At 38.9% G+C, this 18,940-nt stretch overlaps 1 protein-coding gene across 1 annotated transcript; it reads right to left on the bottom strand.

The window, feature by feature from the left end:
* Positions 1–55: 55 nt before the first annotated feature.
* Positions 56–18,834, bottom strand: LOC310717531 (uncharacterized protein). The gene is made up of 6 exons (XM_083525728.1): positions 18,724–18,834; positions 16,107–17,381; positions 13,727–13,819; positions 10,450–10,621; positions 10,257–10,363; positions 56–1,023 (listed from the first exon to the last, which is right to left on the bottom strand). The coding sequence occupies exons 1-6, from the start codon at positions 18,812–18,814 to the stop codon at positions 671–673; spliced, it is 2,091 nt and encodes a 696-aa protein (XP_083381854.1). The 5' UTR covers positions 18,815–18,834; the 3' UTR covers positions 56–670.
* Between the last annotated feature and the right edge of the window lie 106 nt (positions 18,835–18,940).

The following is an 18,940-nucleotide window of genomic DNA, read 5'->3' as shown; positions in this document are numbered from 1 at the left end:
TCAAACTGTCTGCCTATCAGTCATTTTAGATTGGAAAATGAAAAACATGAATACACAAGTTCACAGGTTTATCGAGCATTAATCAAGATCCATAAAAATATATTCAAAATTTGTTTTATTTTTTGGGGTGGTACTGCTGATTAGTTGGCTGAAGAAATATCTATAGTGTACACGATAAGCAGTATTTATTTCCCTAAAAAAGTTTTCAATGGGCTTGAAGTTTGAATTTCAACACTGAATATCTTTTCAGACTTTTTTTTTTTTTTTGGGGGGGGGGGGGGGAGGCTTATAATTATAGTATACAATTACATTTGTTTTGTGTCCACATCACACACTAGCTAAAAGATTAATTTGAATGAAGTGAAGGCTAATGTTAGCTAAGGCTAATGTTAGCTCCCTGTGTTTAAGTACACTGATGCATGTTTAATATATTGCTATACATTAACACCTGAGAACAATAGGCTATCACTTTTGCTGGCGCAACCCTGACGACTAAGTGGTTAAAAAATATAACATGCTGGAAAACAAACATTCCTTCAGGTCAAAAAAAAGGATCTTGTCAATCACAATTGCTTTGGTGTGAAATTCAGTTAAGACTGGTCTTTTACTTGATTTAAACACTATCAGTGTTGTTTATGTGGTGTAGTTCATTATGACTTTGACTGGCGAGTTAGATTTCTTCATTTTCTCCTCCTCCTTCCTCTTCTTCCTCTTCTTCCTCTTTGTTCTCCTCTGCCTCTGTTTTTCCTTCATCCTCAACTTCTTGCTCTCTGGCACCCCCTGCAGGCTTGGTATTTCCAAGTTGAGTGTGTGTTTGTAGATTTGATGGGGTCTCTGAACTCTCCTGGCTGGAGTCAGCATGAGTGGGTCGTGGTGGTTGTGGGCGTGGTCTGTGCATACAGGAGAGGCGGGGACCAGAACACTGGGAGGTGACCGAGTGGTTAAAATGGGACGCTGCCATGCATTCGGCCGTGGTGCGATCACACACACACTGCAGTCGATCACACACACCTACTCCCAGACCTAAAGCAGAAAAAAGATTACATAAAGACCTAAGCTAAAGTCAGTGTGCTCTTAGCAGCTCCAGGGGTTTACTCAGAACGTTTAGTATTCAGAACTCTGACTTACACACAGCTACAGTTGAAAAGATTATGGCTGTGATATAACTGTGACTTTGAACTGAAGCCTATTGTCCTTTTCTCCAATATTGACTCAAGTTAACAGCAGAGATCTAAGGGAACAATAGAAAACTGTATCTTTGATGAAAACTGTATGATATGACACTTAAGGTCAATATTAAATATATAGATAAAATTTAATCAATCATAGAAATCTTCACTATAGAGGACATCATTTTTAAGTTTTGTCCATTAGATGTGCTTAGAGACAGTACATATCCAGGGACCAATATTTATATGCCACATTTGATGACTACAATCAGTTTAGAAATACATCCAGTACAAATGCAGGCATAAATGACAGCAAAGTAACCCGAAACCTAGACATAATTTATCAGTATTTATTGATTTATTGATCTTGACATCGTATTGCTCTGATAAGTGGTCAGTACTATTTACTATGTCGGCAAACAAAATAAAGGAAAAAGTTGCTTCTGTGAGCTTTTTATTCTTGTCTAAGCTTCACACATTAGAAAATATAGACTAGTGAGACATTTCAGAATCTACTTAATTATCATGACTGAAATGTTTTTTGCACCCTGTTCAGGACAATTGAAACAATAAAAATGCTTGGGTTTAAAGGTGGTGCTCTAAAAAACTCCTGAAGAATCTTCTTCTTCTTCTTTCGGCTGCTCCCATTAGGGGTCGCCACAGCGGATCATCCGTCTCCATACCACCCTGTCCTCTATATCTGCCTCTTTTACACCAACTACCTGCATGTCTTTCCTCACCACATCCATGAACCTCCTCCTTGGCCTTCCTCTTTTCCTCCTACCTGGTGGCTCCATCTTCAGCATTTTTCTACCAATATAATTCATGTCCCTTCTCTGCACATGTCCAAACCATCTCAATCTCGCCTCCCTCACCTTGTCACCAAAACATCCTACATGTGCTGTCCCTCTAATAAACTCATTTCTAATCTTGTCCATCCTCGTCACTCCCAACGAAAACCTCAACATCTTCAGCTCTGCTACCTCCAGATCCACCTCCTGTCTTTTACTCAATGCCACTGTCTCTAATCCATACAACATCGCAGGTCTCACCACAGTCCTATAAACTTTCCCTTTCATTCTTGCAGATACTCTTCTATCACAAATCACTCCTGTCACTCTTCTCCACCCACTCCACCCTGCCTGCACTCTTTTCTTTACTTCCCTAACACACTCTCCATTACTTTGCACTGTTGACCCCAGGTACCTGAACTCCTCCACCTTCTCCACCTCTTCTCCCTGCAACCGCATCACTCCACTGCCCTCCCTCTCATTCACACACATGTACTCTGTCTTACTCCTACTGACTTTCATTCCCCTTCTCTCCAGCGCATATCTCCACCTCTCCAGGCTCTTCTCAAACTGCTCTCTACTCTCACCACAAATCACAATATCATCTGCAAACATCATAGTCCAGGGAGACTCCTGTCTGACCTCGTCCATCAACCTGTCCATCACCACTGCAAACAGGAAAGGGCTCAGGGCCGATCCTTGATGCAGTCCAACCTTCACCCTGAACCAGTCTGTCGTACCTACTGCACACTTTACTGCCGTCACACTGTCCTCATACATGTCCTGCACCACCCTCACATACTTCTCTGACACACCTGACTTCCTCATACAATACCACAACTCCTCTCTCGGCACCCTGTCATACGCTTTCTCTAAATCCACAAATACACAATGCAGCTCCTTCTGTCCTTCTCTATACTTCTCCATCAACATCCTTGAAGCAAATAAGGCATCTGTGGTGCTCTTCCTCGGCATAAAACCATACTGTTGCTCACAGATGGTCCCCTCTTCTCTCAACCTGGCTTCCACTACTCTTTCCCATAACTTCATGGTGTGACTGATCAACTTAATTCCCCTGTAGTTACTGCAGGTCTGCACATCTCCCTTATGCTTAAAGATCGGTACCAGCACACTCCTTCTCCATTCCTCAGGCATCCTCTCCCCTTCCAGAATCCTGTTAAACAATCTGGTTAAAAACTCCACTGCCATCTCTCCTAAACATCTCCACGCTTCTACCGGTATGTCATCTGGTCCAACCGACTTTCCATTCTTCATCCTCTTAATCGCTGCTCTCACCTCCTCCTTACTAATCCTATCTACATCCTGCTTCACCAACTCCACATCCTCCAACCTTCTCTCTCTCTGATTTTCCTCATTCATCAGCTGCTCAAAATACTCCCTCCATCTTCTCAACACACTCTCCTCACTAGTCAACACATTTCCCTCTCCATCCTTTATTGCTCTAACTTGCAGTACATCCTTCCCAGCTCGGTCCCTCTGCTTGGCCAATCGGTATAAATCCTTTTCTCCTTCCTTAGTGTCCAACCTCTTATACAGTTCCTCATATGCCTTTTCCTTGGCTTTCGCCACATCCCTTTTAACCTGCTGCCGCATCTCCTTGTACTCCTGCCTACTTTTCTCATCACTCTGTCGATCCCACTTCTGTTTTGCCAACCCCTTTCCCCTAATGCTCTCCTGCACTTCCTCATTCCACCACCACGTCTCCTTGTCTTGCTTTCTATTTCCAGATGTCACACCAAGTACTTTTCTAGCTGCCTCCCTCATCACTCCTGCAGTAGTTGCCCAATCATCCGGCACCTCTTCACCACCACCGAGCCCCTGTCTGACCTCTTCCCTGAACCTCACACTACACTCTTCCTCCTTCAGTTTCCACCATCTTATTCTTCTTTCAAACCTTACTTTCCTCCTCTTCTTCTTCGCTTCCAAAACCATCCTACAGACCACCATCCGATGCTGTCTAGCTACACTGTCCCCCGCCAACACCTTACAGTCTCCAATCTCCTTCAGGTTGCATCTCCTACACAGAAGATAATCCACCTGTGTGCACCTTCCTCCACTCTTATACGTCACCCTATGATCCTCCTTCTTCTTAAAATACGTGTTCACCACTGCCATTTCCATCCTTTTAGCAAAATCTACCACCATCTGCCCTTCCACATTCCTCTCCTTAAAACCATACCTACCCATCACCTCCTCATCACCTCTGTTCCCTTCACCTACATGCCCATTAAAGTCTGCCCCAATCACCAATCGTTCTTTCCTAGGTACACCATCTACCACTTCATCTAATTCACTCCAGAATCTTTCTTTCTCCTCCATCTCACAGCCAACTTGTGGAGCATAGGCACTGATGACATTTATCATCATCCCTTCAACTTCCACCTTCACGATCATCACCCTATCAGAAACTCTCTTCACCTCCACTACACTCTTACTGTACGCTTCCTTCAGAATCACCCCTACACCATTTCTCTTCCCATCCACACCATGATAAAACAGTTTAAATCCACCTCCAATGTTCCTGGCCTTACTCCCTTTCCACTTGGTCTCCTGAACACACAACACATCTACCTTTCTCCTCTCCATCATATTAGCTATCTCTCTCCCTTTACCCGTCATAGTACCAACATTTAAAGTACCAACCTGAACCTCTACTCTCCTACACTGCTTCTTTTCCTGCCGTCTCTGTAGACGCCTTCCTCCTCTCCTTCTCCTCCTTCGGCCAACAGTAGCCCAATTTCCACCGGTACCCTGTCGGCTAACGATACCTGTGGCGGTCGTTGTTAACCCGGGCCTCGACCGATCCGGTATGAAATTCTCATTTGTGATCCGCATATTTGATTTGGCACATGTTTTACGCTGGATGCCCTTCCTAACGCAACCCTCCCCATTTACCCGGGCTTGGGACCGGCACTAAGAGTACACTGGCTTGTGCATCCATAATGGCTGGGTTAAAAAAAAAAAAAAAAAAAAAACTCCTGAAGGATATACTACTACTAATAATAATAATGATACTAATAATAATAATAATAATGTTTCAGATATGAGCCTTAAGTTGGCATCAAGGGAATGTGCTAAAAATCCAGGTTTGTGTACTGGTTTATTTTTTACCCAAAATGATCCTATTCTAGAAATAAAGGTGGTGTTAAATGATTAGTTGAAACACATTTGTGTTACAAATCTGTGATTAAAAAGCAAAAAGTAGTATAGTACAAGAAAAGCACTGCAGAGAGGCAGCAGCATCTATACTTCTAGAAGAAACTTTAGAATGTTCATCCGTCAGCCCTAAATTGTATCTAGCTTTTCCTGCTGCAACATTGAGAGAATCCTGACCAACCCCATTTAAATATGGTATAGCAGCCCCACAGTGTGTAACTTTAAAGCCCTAAAAAAGGTTGTGAAACCCACCCAATGCATCATTGGCCATTAAGCACTTTCACTACAGTTGATCTTCAGAAAGCACATCATCATCAGGGATTCCTCACATCACAGTCATGTGACTTTTAACTTTTTAACCTCCTTCCATTAAGAAGGAGATGCAGGATCATGAGCAGGATCAGAGCTAGTTTTTTCCAACATCACCACCTTACTGAACCATAGTGAAGTCTCATTAATGCTTTATTGATTTTACTGCCTCTAATCAACAGGCAGTTCTCCTTCCCTCTATCCATCCTGTATAATTGCTGTATAATTATAACTGTATATAACTGTAATTTCAAGGCATATCATAGCGAATCTTATATATCTGTATGCCATCTGTATATGCACTGTGTATTATCTTGGTAAAATTGTAAATACAATGTGCATATATTAGATATATTTTGCTCTTTGATACACATATATCTTTGCTGTATTTGTATAACAGCTTTAGCACATTTTCCTTTCCGATAGATTATTTATTTACATGCATTCGGAAAATACACCAAAAATTAAAGAGTGCAATATATTTTTGTCTTAATAAGAAACGTGTATTTTTCATGTGCAGTAGTATGCTACTGTATTTCATGTGCAGTAGTATGCAACTGTATTTCATGGGCAGTAGTATGCTACAGAATGCTGTTTCTGTGAGTGTGTAGAGGTTGACACTTTATTCAATTTTGTTGTGTTGCAGCCTGATGCTACAATCTTTCAAATAAATTTTTTCTCATGAATCTAAGCTCAGTACCCCATAAAGACAAAGTGAAAACAGAATAATAGAAATCTCAGTAATTATTATTATTATTATTATAATTTTTTTTTTAATAAAAAACTGAAATAGTACATATACTTAAGTATTCAGACCCTTAACTCAGTACCTATTTGAAGCACCTTTGGCAACAATTACAGTCTTTTTGGGTATAAAGCAACAAACATTGCACACTTGGACTGGGGGATATTCTGCCATTCTTCAAGGCAAATGCTCTCAAGTTCGGTCAGGTTGGATGGGGACCGTCAGTGGACAGCCACTTTCAGGTCTCTCCAGGGATGTTCAATAGGGTTCAAATCAGGGCTCTGACTGAGACACCTAGGACTTTTACAGAGTTGTCCTAAGCCACTCCTGTGTTGTCTTGGCTGTATGATTAAGGTCACTGTTATGTAGGAAGTTAAACTTTTAGCCCAGACTGAGGTCCTGATCTCTGTGGAACAGGTTTTTATTGAGGACATCTCTGTACCTTGCTTACTTTGTCAGCTGTGATGCCTTCTATAGAGAGATGTGTTCTTTTCCAAAGCATGTCTAATCCTGGGAAATGGGAGACACCTGAGATGATTTTCAAAGTGTTGTTGCATATTTAAATGATTGTAGTATCAGAAAAATGTACATAAAATCTAAGTAAAGGAGGTCTGAATACTTTTGGAATGCACTGTATATTAACATGTTTATCTGCACTTGCCAATTTGCACAGTGCTACAATTAGCACTTCTGGTAGATGCAAAATTTTCCATTTAGTTGCTGTGTACCGGTACTATAAAATGACAGTATATTTCTATGTATGTATGAATGAATGCTACTGTCCAGGTCTTGGGTATTTAATGTGCACCATTAAGTGTCCTTAAGAAATTCAGCTTTACAGTATCAGCAAGACAGACCCTCTACATTAAATAGAAGCCACCAAGACCTTGTTGTGACAGTCAGGGTATTGGCCAGTCTCAGGCACCGCTAGAATATAATGTAAGGTTACATTCCCTCTTCCCTTTGGCAACAGCAGCTGTCATAGACTAATTCTTTAAACAGGTTATAATCCTGCTTCCTGCATCTGTTTTCTTTTTTGTTCAATTTTTCAAGAGTATCTCACTCTAGTCCAAGAAGAATCATATGCGAACATGACTATGTGATGATTATCTGATGATTACTTGTACTGTATTTTCTCAAATACGCCATTTTTGTCGCATGAAAGTTGGACAGAGATGAAGATGCTGTCTTTAGGTTGCAGTCTCCCCTGTAGGCATGGATCTAAATCTAATTTCTGTTCAGTTTACCCCTCAGCATTACATTACGCAAGTGTTTGTTTGCCACCAGAGGCTTTAAGCCAGGCATTTGAAAGATGATAAGCCCAGTGAATAAGGCAATTTGTTTGACTATATTTGCCTTTCCTTTTTCCACAAAGATATTTATGGCATAAATGTGCCATGTTCAGCCTTAAAAACTGTTATTTTACAAAGCCTTAACAACTGACATTAAGCCAGATATTGTACAGTGCATTTGGAAAGTGTTCACAGCACTTCCACATTTTGTTATGTTTCAGTCTTTTTCCAAAATGGATTAAATCAATAATTTCCATCACAATTCTACAATCAATACCCATAATGACAATGTGAAAGAAGTGTATTTGAAATCTTTGCAAATGTATTAAAAAGAAAAAAAAGTCATGTACAGTATTCACAGCTTTTGCTCAATACTTAGTTGAACACCTTTGGCACCAATTACAGCCTCAAGTCTTTTTGAGTATGATGCTACAAGCTCGGCACACAAACTTTTGGGCAGTTTCTTCCATTCTCCTTTGTAGAACCTCTTAAGCTCCACCAGGCTGGATAGGGATCGTGGGTGTACGGCCATTTTCAGATCTCTCTAGAGATGTTCAATAGGGTTCAAGTCTGGGCTTTGGCTGGGCCACTCAAGGACATTCACAGAGTTGTCCTGTAACCACTCCTTTGTTATCTTGGCTGTGTGCTTAGCGTCATTGTCCTGTTGGAAGCTGAACCATCGCCCCAGTATGAGGTCCAGAGCGTTCTGGAGCAGGTTTTCATCAAGGGTGTCTCTGTACATTGCTGCATTCATCTTTCCATCAATCCTGACTATTTTTATAATACCTTTTTATATAATTAAATTACTATTATAATACCACTATGCTGGCAGTGGTGGCTCCAGCGGTTAAGGCGCTGGGTTGCCGATCGGAAGGTCTGGGGTTCAAGCCCCGGTATCACCAAGCTGCCACTCTTGGGCCCTTGAGCAAGGCCCTTAACCCTTTATGCTCCAGGAGTCCCTTACGAGGGAAATATCAAGGTCCGTGACGTCGGAGTGACGTGGGGCCGCCTTCCCGTGGGCTCACCACCTGCAGGAGGGACCGTAAGGGACGGTGCTGTGAGGATTGGGCAGCAGTCGCAGGCGGGGGCCTGTTTAGACTGCTGCCCCTGCGACCCGAATTACGGATAAGCGGGAGAAAATGAATGAATGAATACCACTATGCTTCACTGTTGTGATGGTATTGGCCAGGTTTCCTCCAAACATAACGCTTGGGATTCAGGCCAAAACATTTAATCTTGGTCTCATGGTCTCATGGTCTGAAAGTCCTTCAAGTGCCTTTTGGAAAACTCCAGGCAGACTGTCATGTGCATTTTACTGAGGTGTGGCTTCCATTTGGCCACTCTACCATACAGGCCTGATTAGTGGAGTGCTGCAGAGATGGTTGTTGTTATGGAAGGTTCTTCTTTTTCCACAAAGAAGCGCTGGACCTTTTTCAGTGTCTTTGTCACCTCCCTGACTAAGGCCCTTCACCGCCAATCGCTCAGTTTGGCCCGCTGTAGGAAGAGTCCTAGAGTTCCAAACATCTTCCATTTACAGATGATGGAGGCCACTGTGCTCATTTGGACCTTTAGTTCTGCAAAGAAATTTCTGTACTCTTTCCCAGATCTGTGCCAGGCCTTGGACTTCATGGCTTGATTTGTGCTCTGACATGCTCTGTTAACTGTGGGGACTTATATAAACAGGTGTGTGCCTTTCCAAATTATGTCCAATCAACTGAATTTAACACAGCTGGACTCCACTCAAGTTGTAGAAACATCTCAAGGATGATCAATGGAAACAGGATGCACCTGAGCTCAATTTTGAGTTTCATGACAAAGGCTGTGAGTGCATGTGAATATTTTTTCGTTTTTTTTTTTAATAAATTGGCAGAATAAACAAACTTCTTTCACGTTGTCATTATGGGGTATTGTTTGGAGAATTTTGAGGAAGCGCTGTGAATACTTTCCGGATGTACTGTATATTAATTTAACACTTTATTGGGAATACATGTACACCTCCTCATTCATGCAATCATCTAATCACCCCATATGGCAGTTGTGCATTAAATCATGCTGATAAAAGCCAGCAGCATCAGGTCATGTTTACATCACCTGTCAGAATATGGAAAATGAAAAATGTGACCTAACAGATTTGGAGTGTTGCATAATTTTTGCTTGTAGAAAAGGCTGGCTTGGGTATCACTGTTGATACTGATCCCCTATGATTTTCATGCAGAACAGTCTGTAGAGTTTGTTTAAAATAGTGGAGTACAGAAAAAACCCAGTTCTGCAGATGGAAATTCCTTGTTGTTGAGAGAGGAATGGCCAGACTAGTTTGAGCAAACATAGAGGTTACAGTTACTCAAACTCCACTCTGTATAACTATACTGAGCCGAGAAGCAAATGAGAATGCACAACAGTAGAAGACCACATCGGCTTCCACTAAAGTCAGCCAAGAACAGAATATGGAGACTGCAAGTTGTAAAAAATGTAGCTTGTTCTGATAAATCTTAATTTCTGCGACGGCCAGCATGAATTCATAAACCTTGTCTTATAAAGCCTTGTTTCAACAGTCTGGTGGAGGTGGTGTAATGGTGTGAGGAATGTTTACTTGACACACTTTAGGCCCATTTATAGCAAGCAATCCATGATTGAATGGCACAATCTATTTGAGTATTTTGCTGTTCATTTGATTCCTTTTAAGGCAATAATTGGCCTTCTTTTAATGGCTACTTCTGGGATGATAATGCACCATGTCAGAACAAAAGTTGTTTCAAATGTTGTTTATACTCACATTGGGGTTTGCTGTTGTGGCAATTGACGTGAATGTTGAATTTTCTGTCTCTCTTGCAGCCCAGCAATGTGAGCTGCTCCAGACAACACTGATGAAGGTAACAGCACCTAAAGGCGAGCATAAAATGGAAGAAAAGTAAAAAAAAAAAAAAAAGAAGAAAGTTTGTGTTTGCCTGTGTGTTTGTGTGTTTTACCGGTCTAGCTGGTCTTGAGGGCTTCCACGACCCTGCTGTCCACAATAGCAGCCATAGTGCTCGTACTCTTGAGGACAGCGGCCAGTTAGGCAGTGTAACATTTCTCCCAGTGCTTTAAACTCTCTAATTACTGCTCCAGTGGGGCTGTACTGGGTAAATGTCATGCTGCATTCTACATGTACACATAAAACATTTAATTTACTTAATATACATTGTAAAGAGAACTCATAACTGCAAAACAATTCATAATAATAAAATACTTTTATACTACTTGCAGCTAGATAAAAGCTATAAATATATATTAATAATATAGTAATTAATAATATATCTATACTTAGTAAATTTACAAAAAAGACCTCTGCTAAATAACCAACAATGAATAAGTAAAATAAGTAAATAAATAAATTGTATATATATATATATATATATAGTACAGTTAAATCAGCTGAAAATTTTTTGAGAACCGCTATTCTAAAAAAGATCACTATTCACAATAATAGGTTGATATTACAGTATCCTCTATGTAACACTTTGAGCAGCTACACTATTCTTAAGATTAGATAACACTTTAGATAGATTTTTCCAAGTAATATAAAAATATATTCAAAGTGAAAGGAATGCAAAGGCACAGTCAGGACTCAAACACATCAGCACCCAAGAGCTGTTGTTGCACATACTTTCAATTTAACTGTGTTTAAAGTTGTGTAGACTAGCTATCTAACTGTTACTCAGTGTCTCATGCTATCGATGAAAATTACTACACAAATGTAAAACATAAATTTAAACTTAAAGCATTTTAATTTAAATGGCCATAGCTAAAAGCTGTGGAAAAAATAGGGCAATGTTGTTTGGGTGGGAGGAATGAAACATACTCTTTCCCCTGCCAATCACAGAGACACTAGCTAGTCATAGGCAGATAGATTGTTACACTGCATGAGCAACAGTTAGAAAAGATAAGAAAAAGGTTGGTTGGTTCATATATCTTGGAGGAAGCAAATGTATAAATGCCTCTCTTGATTGGTAGCTGTTTTTTATTGTGTTTGATTTGAACTGAGCTTGTGGGTGGTGGGAATTGGCAGATAAAAAAAAAAGAAAGTTTTTTTGGCAGGGACAAGTGAAATAAAATGGTTATTACTTGATCAAAAGCATGGTTCCCTTCAGGAACTGTAGCTGCATCAACAACACTTTGAGAATGCCTCCGCATGACCACAGTCCAAACTATGCTTGTAATCTGTCCAACGGGAGGGCATGGCTATCTCATCTCTAAAAAGAGTTGTGGGCCTTTCTGTGGCCCCTATTGTCTTTTCAGGGAGTTTATCCTTGCCACAGTCGCCACCGACTTACTCATCAGGGACAAACTTACACTTATAAAGAACATCTTTTTCATTCTTTATCACCACATTATTTGTGTAAAACTGCTTTGAGGCTATGTTGATTGTTAAAAGCGCTACACAAATTAAAATGAATTGAAAAGTTTCCTCCAGGCATGGCCAGTGCCTTTCTCTACCCCTTGATGGGGTATTTTCGCACAGTGCCCTCTGTTGCCCCACAACCTGTCGTGCTCCTGGCATTCTATCCTCCTCCCTTTCGGGCCCCCGACCAGGAGAAGCTTAATCGCGTGTGTGGCACTGGACACATACTTCCACAGAACTGCCCTGTGGAGGAAGTCGGACCAGCTGTTCATCTGCTACGGTCTGTATAAGAGGGGTTCCTGTGGACAAGCAGACCCTCAGCAGGTGGTTTGTGAATGCTATCTACTCCTCTTATTAGTCCTCTGGTCTCCCCGCTTCTTCCGGGGTCAGAGCTCACTCAGACCTCTAAGGCCTTTTACTCTGGGGGTTTTCTCCAGGATATTTGTAACGCAAGCAATTTCTTTCCTTTCCAAACATACATAACCTAGCGATTTACTGATTGGTTCCAGGATGCACATTTGTGCTACTTCTTACTTTTCAGTGTATTTTACTTAGTTGACATACCAACATACAGTAATCCCCTGTTTATCGCAGTGGCTATGTTACAAAACCGGCCACGATAAACGAAAAACTGCGATAAACGGACGCCACCCCAATAATGCTATTTTATGTATACAGTACTGTACTGTATCAACATTTTACTTCATTTTATAATTAGAAATTATATTCTTATTAATAAATTTCATTATTTTAACATAAAACTCTATAAAAACAATTTCCTATAAGTTTTCTGTGCTATCTGCGAGAGACTGGGAAATTCAGCCAAACTAATTAGTTATTTGACAAATGCAGTTCTGCGATAAACCGGGGGCACGAGATTCAAACCGTCATAAAACGGTATTTCTTTTTTTTTTATGTTTTAAATTGTAATAATACAAAATTTGTATTCTAAAAAAAAAAGATATTACTATATGTATTATTCAACAAGTACTTAAATTGGAGATGAATCAAGAACATTTGTAGCAATTCTATGTAACTTACCATAGAAATATACAGTTAACATTTAACAGTTACCAACTGTGCTACCTATTACTTGATATCTGTAGAATTTTTCTTCTGCAGAGGAATAACATGCATGGGCCTTTTTTTGTACACTTCCTTAGACAAAATTTCAGTATTTGTTTATAATAATTAAAGATTTCAGAAACTTGTAGGAATTAAGTTAAAATTGCAAAACTTTTATAGAATCGTATAATATACAACCATTAATAAACACGTAGCTTGTCGATGGCTTCACAACAGTCATGTAAGTGATGACATGTATCGATTTTTATAGAGATATTCCAGTATATTTGTAAAATAGAGAATCTTGAAAGAACACACAATTGAAAATGACCAATGCCAAGAATGGCCAAATTGTAAAAGTGAGTAATGATTACTATAAATCTAAAAATAAATATAATGAATCTGAAAATATCTCTTTTATGATACAAAAATAGTAATTGTATATATCTCGTGACCACTTCCGAATTTGGAGTACCCTCATGCCATGGATGTTAAAGGTCACACCTAATTAGACATCAATAGGCCTCACAATATGCCTGTAAATTTTGGGGCTTTATACCCATAACAAATAGCACTAGCAATGAAATATCAACAGTAAATCTACCAGCATTTGATAGATGCCTTAATCCAGAACCAAACCATTACAATTATTTCATTTATACAACTGAGCAGTTAAGGATTAAATATTAGGTTTATGTAAAATATATCAGGTGGGAATTAAAGCAAAATTATGATGTATATGTAAAGTATAATGTAAACACTAAGTGTATGTTTTCTCTTTAAAAAACAGTTTCTCTCACCATCTGATTGTGAGTGTAGCTCAGACAGTCCTGCTGCCTCCAGGAGGGGCCAGGGGAAGAACGGCATCATTCGCTTTGCTCGATGAAAAGGCTCTGTAAAAAAAGATAATTTATATGACCTTATTACTGATGAAGCTTTATTAATATAATACAATCGTCCCCCGTCTATCAGTAGTAGTTACGTGCCAAAACCAACCGCTAAAAACTAATTTTCGTGATAAATGGACGCCAACCCAAAATATTGATATAATTTTAATTGTTTAAGCCATAAATCATCCTCCCGCACTCTTTAAACACACACAGAAATCATTTGTAAGAATAGAGCAAGATATATTTTGTGTAAATTTGTAGAAAAATCACATTTATAGTAAGTACTGAACAGTACAGGACTGTATGCATAGTTTTTCTTCTTGTTTATTGGTTGAAGTGTCCAATAACGTAAAAAAAAAAGGGGCCGAGTTAAAGATACACGTCACAGCATTCTTTATTTTCATTGGCTAAATCTGGTGATGTGTGTCTTTAAGTCTACCTTTTTTTTTTTTTTAACATCAGAGGATACTACAAATGAATAAATAAGCGGAAAACTATGGTTTCTTGTAATGCTACTATTTTCTTATGATTTTTAGCATCCACGCAACACACTTTCGTAAACAACACAATTAGTTTATTGTCTCAGGTAAATATTTTATACACTGTATGGTATTTTCAAATCAAATCTAATTTCTATTTGTCACATACATTTTAAGTATACTTTTACTTAATTTAATAATAAATAGTTATATTTTTATTAATAAATTACCTTAATTCAACATAAAACTCAAATCACTATAAGTTTAGATTTTCCGCGATCAATTGTGACTATTTGCGAAACAAAATAGTCATGTGCCAAATTGGAATCGATAAATCGAGGGACGACTGTACTATATTAGTTGTAAAGAATTGACCATTAGATAATTATCATGCTAAAATACAACAGGAAAAAATATGGGCTCTGGATTTGTTCCGAAACACTGCTATACAGTTTCTCACAAGAGTGAGTACACTCCTCACATTTCAGCAACCTTTGTATTATATGTTCCAAAGAGGCAATACTATAGAAATGTAAATTGGATATACTTTAGAGTAGTCAATATACAGTCAATATACAGCACAGGTTTACTGTCCTCTAAACATAACTCCACATACAGCCATTATTGTGAGTACACACTAACTGAACATGTCAAAACTGTGTCCAAAGTGTCAATATTTTGTAAGCACCATTGTGTAGCACTGCCTTAATCATCCTGGGCATGGAATTCACCAAAGCTGCACAGGTTGTTGCTAGGATCTTCTTCCACGTCTCCATAATGACATGCTGGATGGAGCTGGATTCCTTCTTGGACGATGTGGCTTTGCATGGTTTAACAACATACCGCTGTTGTCACTTACTTTTTGTATACACCTATTTTGATAATAATGGCTGTATGTTGAATTATTTTTATAGGACAGTAAAGTTTTTTTTATAGTATTGACACTTTAGAAGATATACTAAAAATGATTGCTGAAATGTGAGGGGTGTATTTACTTTTGTGAAATACTATACAGGAAAAATGTTAAATAAACCGCAACCTGTCATAACGTGTCATTTAGAACAAAACATGAGCATGATGTCAAATATGAGCTTGTTATAAGAACTATTATTATAATTATGTTCAACGCAATATGGCACTCATATAAATGGATATATTCTGATATGCTCATAACAAGTCTGTGTAATAGTAATAAGTCATTTATGAATGATTCATTAATTTTGAAGGAGACTTTAATTTGACTCAAAAGAACAAGTTGTTTCAAAGTGTGATTCGTTCATTTTTTACTAGACGTGAATGAGTAAAGCATCGCAAACTCTCCGTAGGTTATGTACAGGAATTTAAAAGTTTACCTCCAAGTTGTTCGTTCTTTTATCACTTGACTCCCATAGATGCTATGCAATGCATTACACAGGAAACAGAATTAATGAAAAGTAGTTCTGATTGAGTCCTCTGGTATGAGTCATTCATTCTTTTGACGCTAAGGGAGTCACGTCACAAAAGAACATGAGATATGACTCATTCTGTTTATCATATTTTGTCCTTAGCTGCATTTTCATATTTCATTTATTGGATCTATAGTCAAAGTGTGTAGACTATATCTATATTCAAATGCATGTAGACATGTTGTGTGATCTGCTAAATAAAAATGTAACATTTTATTTTATTTCTGATCAAAGTAATGAAATTAACTAAATGACACAAAAAAGATTTGTACATTTTGATGAACAAGATTCAAAGAACCAAGTCATTAAAATGATCTGATCTTCTTATTACCACTGTGTACCTAAACATCTTTGTTTTAGACTTACTTTTAGATTCGGCCTCCTGCGAACTGTCCAACACCTCTCTCTTCATCGCTTGATATTTCCTCTCATCTTCTTCCTCCACCTCTTCTTCAGAATAGCCCTGTGTAGTAGTGGCTGATGAGGCCATATTGGTGTTGGGTTTTGGTGTATAAGGAAGCCTAGGTGCCAGTGTATGCAGCAAGTGAGGCTCGGATTTGTGGTTTTGTAGGACTGGGACTATGCCTCCAGGGTTTTGGTGGAGCATCACAGGGTATTTGTGGGGATTTGTGGGCTTTGTAGGTAGTGTATTTGTGGTGTACTGTGTATTTGGTGATGTGCTTGGTGTGAATGGTCTCGTTAGTGGTGTATGTGTGGTAAGTCTGTGTAATGTTTGTTGTGTCATTGGTGCTTGCGATGAATTTGTGTTAGCTTTGACCTCTGTATATTGTGTAGGATTTTTAGGTAAGAGGTGAGAGGTTGTGGGTGTGATGGGGATTGCATTCTGTGCTAAGGCACTATCTTGTATTTCTGCACTCGTTTGCTGATCGTCTTCATGACTGTTTTCTTCTTCCAGACTCTGTGGGTCTGTTGCATCAATATCTTCTGAGAGGCGTAGTGTGGTGACATGGGCATGGGTGTTAGCTGGTGTGTATATCTTAAAGGATTTGGCCTGATCTGGGGTGGTGACCCCCAAAGTTTCTGTTAGCTTTTCATCCTTGCTAATAGTTTTTTCATCTCTATTATCCTCCGGAGGCAAATGTGTCAGACTGAGCGTGATCTCAGTATTTTGTTCGGCTTGCACAGACACAGCTATCTGAAGCGGGGTTTGATCGGTGGGTGTAGTGGATACCAATAGGGCATGATTGTCTTCAGATATTTTAGCATCCTTGTTTTTGTGTTCTGTCTCCTCAGCATGTGATCTCTCCACATCTTTGTCTTTCTCTATTGTTTCTTTGGACTCATCCTTGCTCTCTATCTCTTCGCTCTCCATCCTCAAAGTGTTTAGATCCAAATATGCTACTGTTTGGACATTAGGGATGCCTGAAGTCTGTAGCGCTGTGGAGTTAAAGGTTGCTGCGGTATTTTGAAGTAGATTTTCATTCTCATTTCCATCTTCTTCCGGCTTTCTTGGTAAATTGCTTGTCCAGATGTGTGACACTGCAGGTGAAATTGCAGTCATTGTGTCCAGTAAACCTGTTGGTGCACCTTCGGTCTCGGATTGAGGTGTGTATGTCTGTATTTCAGGATACACACCATGAGACTTTGTCACTGCTGTTAAATGGATATTTTCTTCCTGGTCTGTTAAACAAAATAGCAAACCATATCAACGCAGGCAATAGTGCAAAACAGAAATCGGACACAAAGCAAACCTCATGCAAGAAAAAAACTGTGTGTAATGAATTTTGCTGCAGTCACATGATTACAGTTATTTTGGCAATATGGTGATATTAGATATCAGCCCAATTTTTCTACTGTTTGTTTGTGCCAAATTTGTGCCAACTTAAATGAGAACACAGCAGAATAGAAGCCTCAGGTGGCTGCTCCTTAATAATGAGCTTTTCCTCTATTTTAATTTCAGACAGAACGAAAGCTCTGGGATGCAGCCCCAGACTATTGTCTTTTATTTGCTAACCCCTCTAAAGCCTGTGAGTATGCAGGTCTACTCAATAAATGTGGCATTATTAATTCCTTTCAATTTTCCAGTCTGACCTTAAGACTTCTGATGCGATTGAAATTCACAAGCACACATCGGCAGAACATTTTGCTGAACTTCAACACACACACACAACACACACACACACACACACACACACACACACACACACACACACACACACACACACTCACACACACTCACACACATTTGCATCTTTGGCCAGCATGTCATTTTAATGTTGCACTGAAAAAGAACACCACACTTCTCCTGATACTTTACTTCTGTTGAAGAAAATTGTTGTAGAGATTCTAATGATTTCATGATGGCTTATACTCAATATAATTTAAACGCATATAAAGCCTAGTTTGAATTGTGCAGATGATTTGTAATCAGTTCACAATAAAAGTACTGATGTAATAAAGTAATTATGTAATAAGTTTTCCAAAGATGTTGGCACTAATGGGAATAAATCCCTATAGCATTAAAATAACCTGAGGAAAGTGTTTGTGGCATGACAAGATATTGTGAAATATTGCTGTTTTTTCATGATGCTATGAACCAGGGTTAATCCTGAGCTCCAGTGACAATTGTGGGTTTGAGTTCAATATGTGCAATGAAAATACATGATCAAATCAATTTGGAGGTATGAAAACAAATTGTGCTAATGTAATATATGTTCGTATAAAACATATGTTTTAAATAAGGTTAATTTAGTTAACAAAATTTGCTGTTTAGTGTGTATTTTCTTCATATAGTGTAGTGTAATCTAGAGGTAAACCTGTGGCATTGCAAATAGTCTTGGCCAAATTGTTTCTCTCTTTCTTTTTAGTCCCATTTTTGGAAAGTGTAACATATGTTATATTCATACATACATACATACATACATACATACATACATACATACACACACACACACACACACACACACACACACACACACACACACACACACACACACACACACACACACACACATATCTTTACCTGATTGAGAAATCCCAGAATAGCCTTCATTGATGCTCTGGTTCTTTTGCGTGTTGTTTGTCAGTAAAAAATCCTCAGTGAAGTTTCCCATGGTTTCGTTTAGTGTATTATTCAGTTCTAACAGGACATGAGTAATACAGAGATACAACATTAATAACCAAATATATAATGAGAAATCTTATACAGTTCAAACTCAACACTTATTCCTTCAAGTTTA

The sequence above is a fragment of the Silurus aristotelis genome (assembly GCF_946808225.1).
Source record: "Silurus aristotelis genome assembly, chromosome: 22".
NCBI classification, from domain to species: domain Eukaryota; kingdom Metazoa; phylum Chordata; class Actinopteri; order Siluriformes; family Siluridae; genus Silurus; species Silurus aristotelis.
The sequence above is the reverse complement of the archived record's forward strand: the minus strand, read 5'-3'. Positions and strand labels throughout refer to the sequence as shown.

Coding starts and splice junctions, on each gene's coding strand:
- LOC310717531 (XM_083525728.1), bottom strand. CDS start 18,814: ATGGGAAACTTCACTGAGGATTTTTTACTGACAAACAACACGCAAAAG. Junction 13,820..16,106: donor GCAGGAGGCCGAATCTAAAA/GTAAGTCTAAAA, acceptor CTTTTTTTACAG/AGCCTTTTCATCGAGCAAAG. Junction 10,364..10,449: donor CCTCAAGACCAGCTAGACCG/GTAAAACACACA, acceptor GCTCGCCTTTAG/GTGCTGTTACCTTCATCAGT.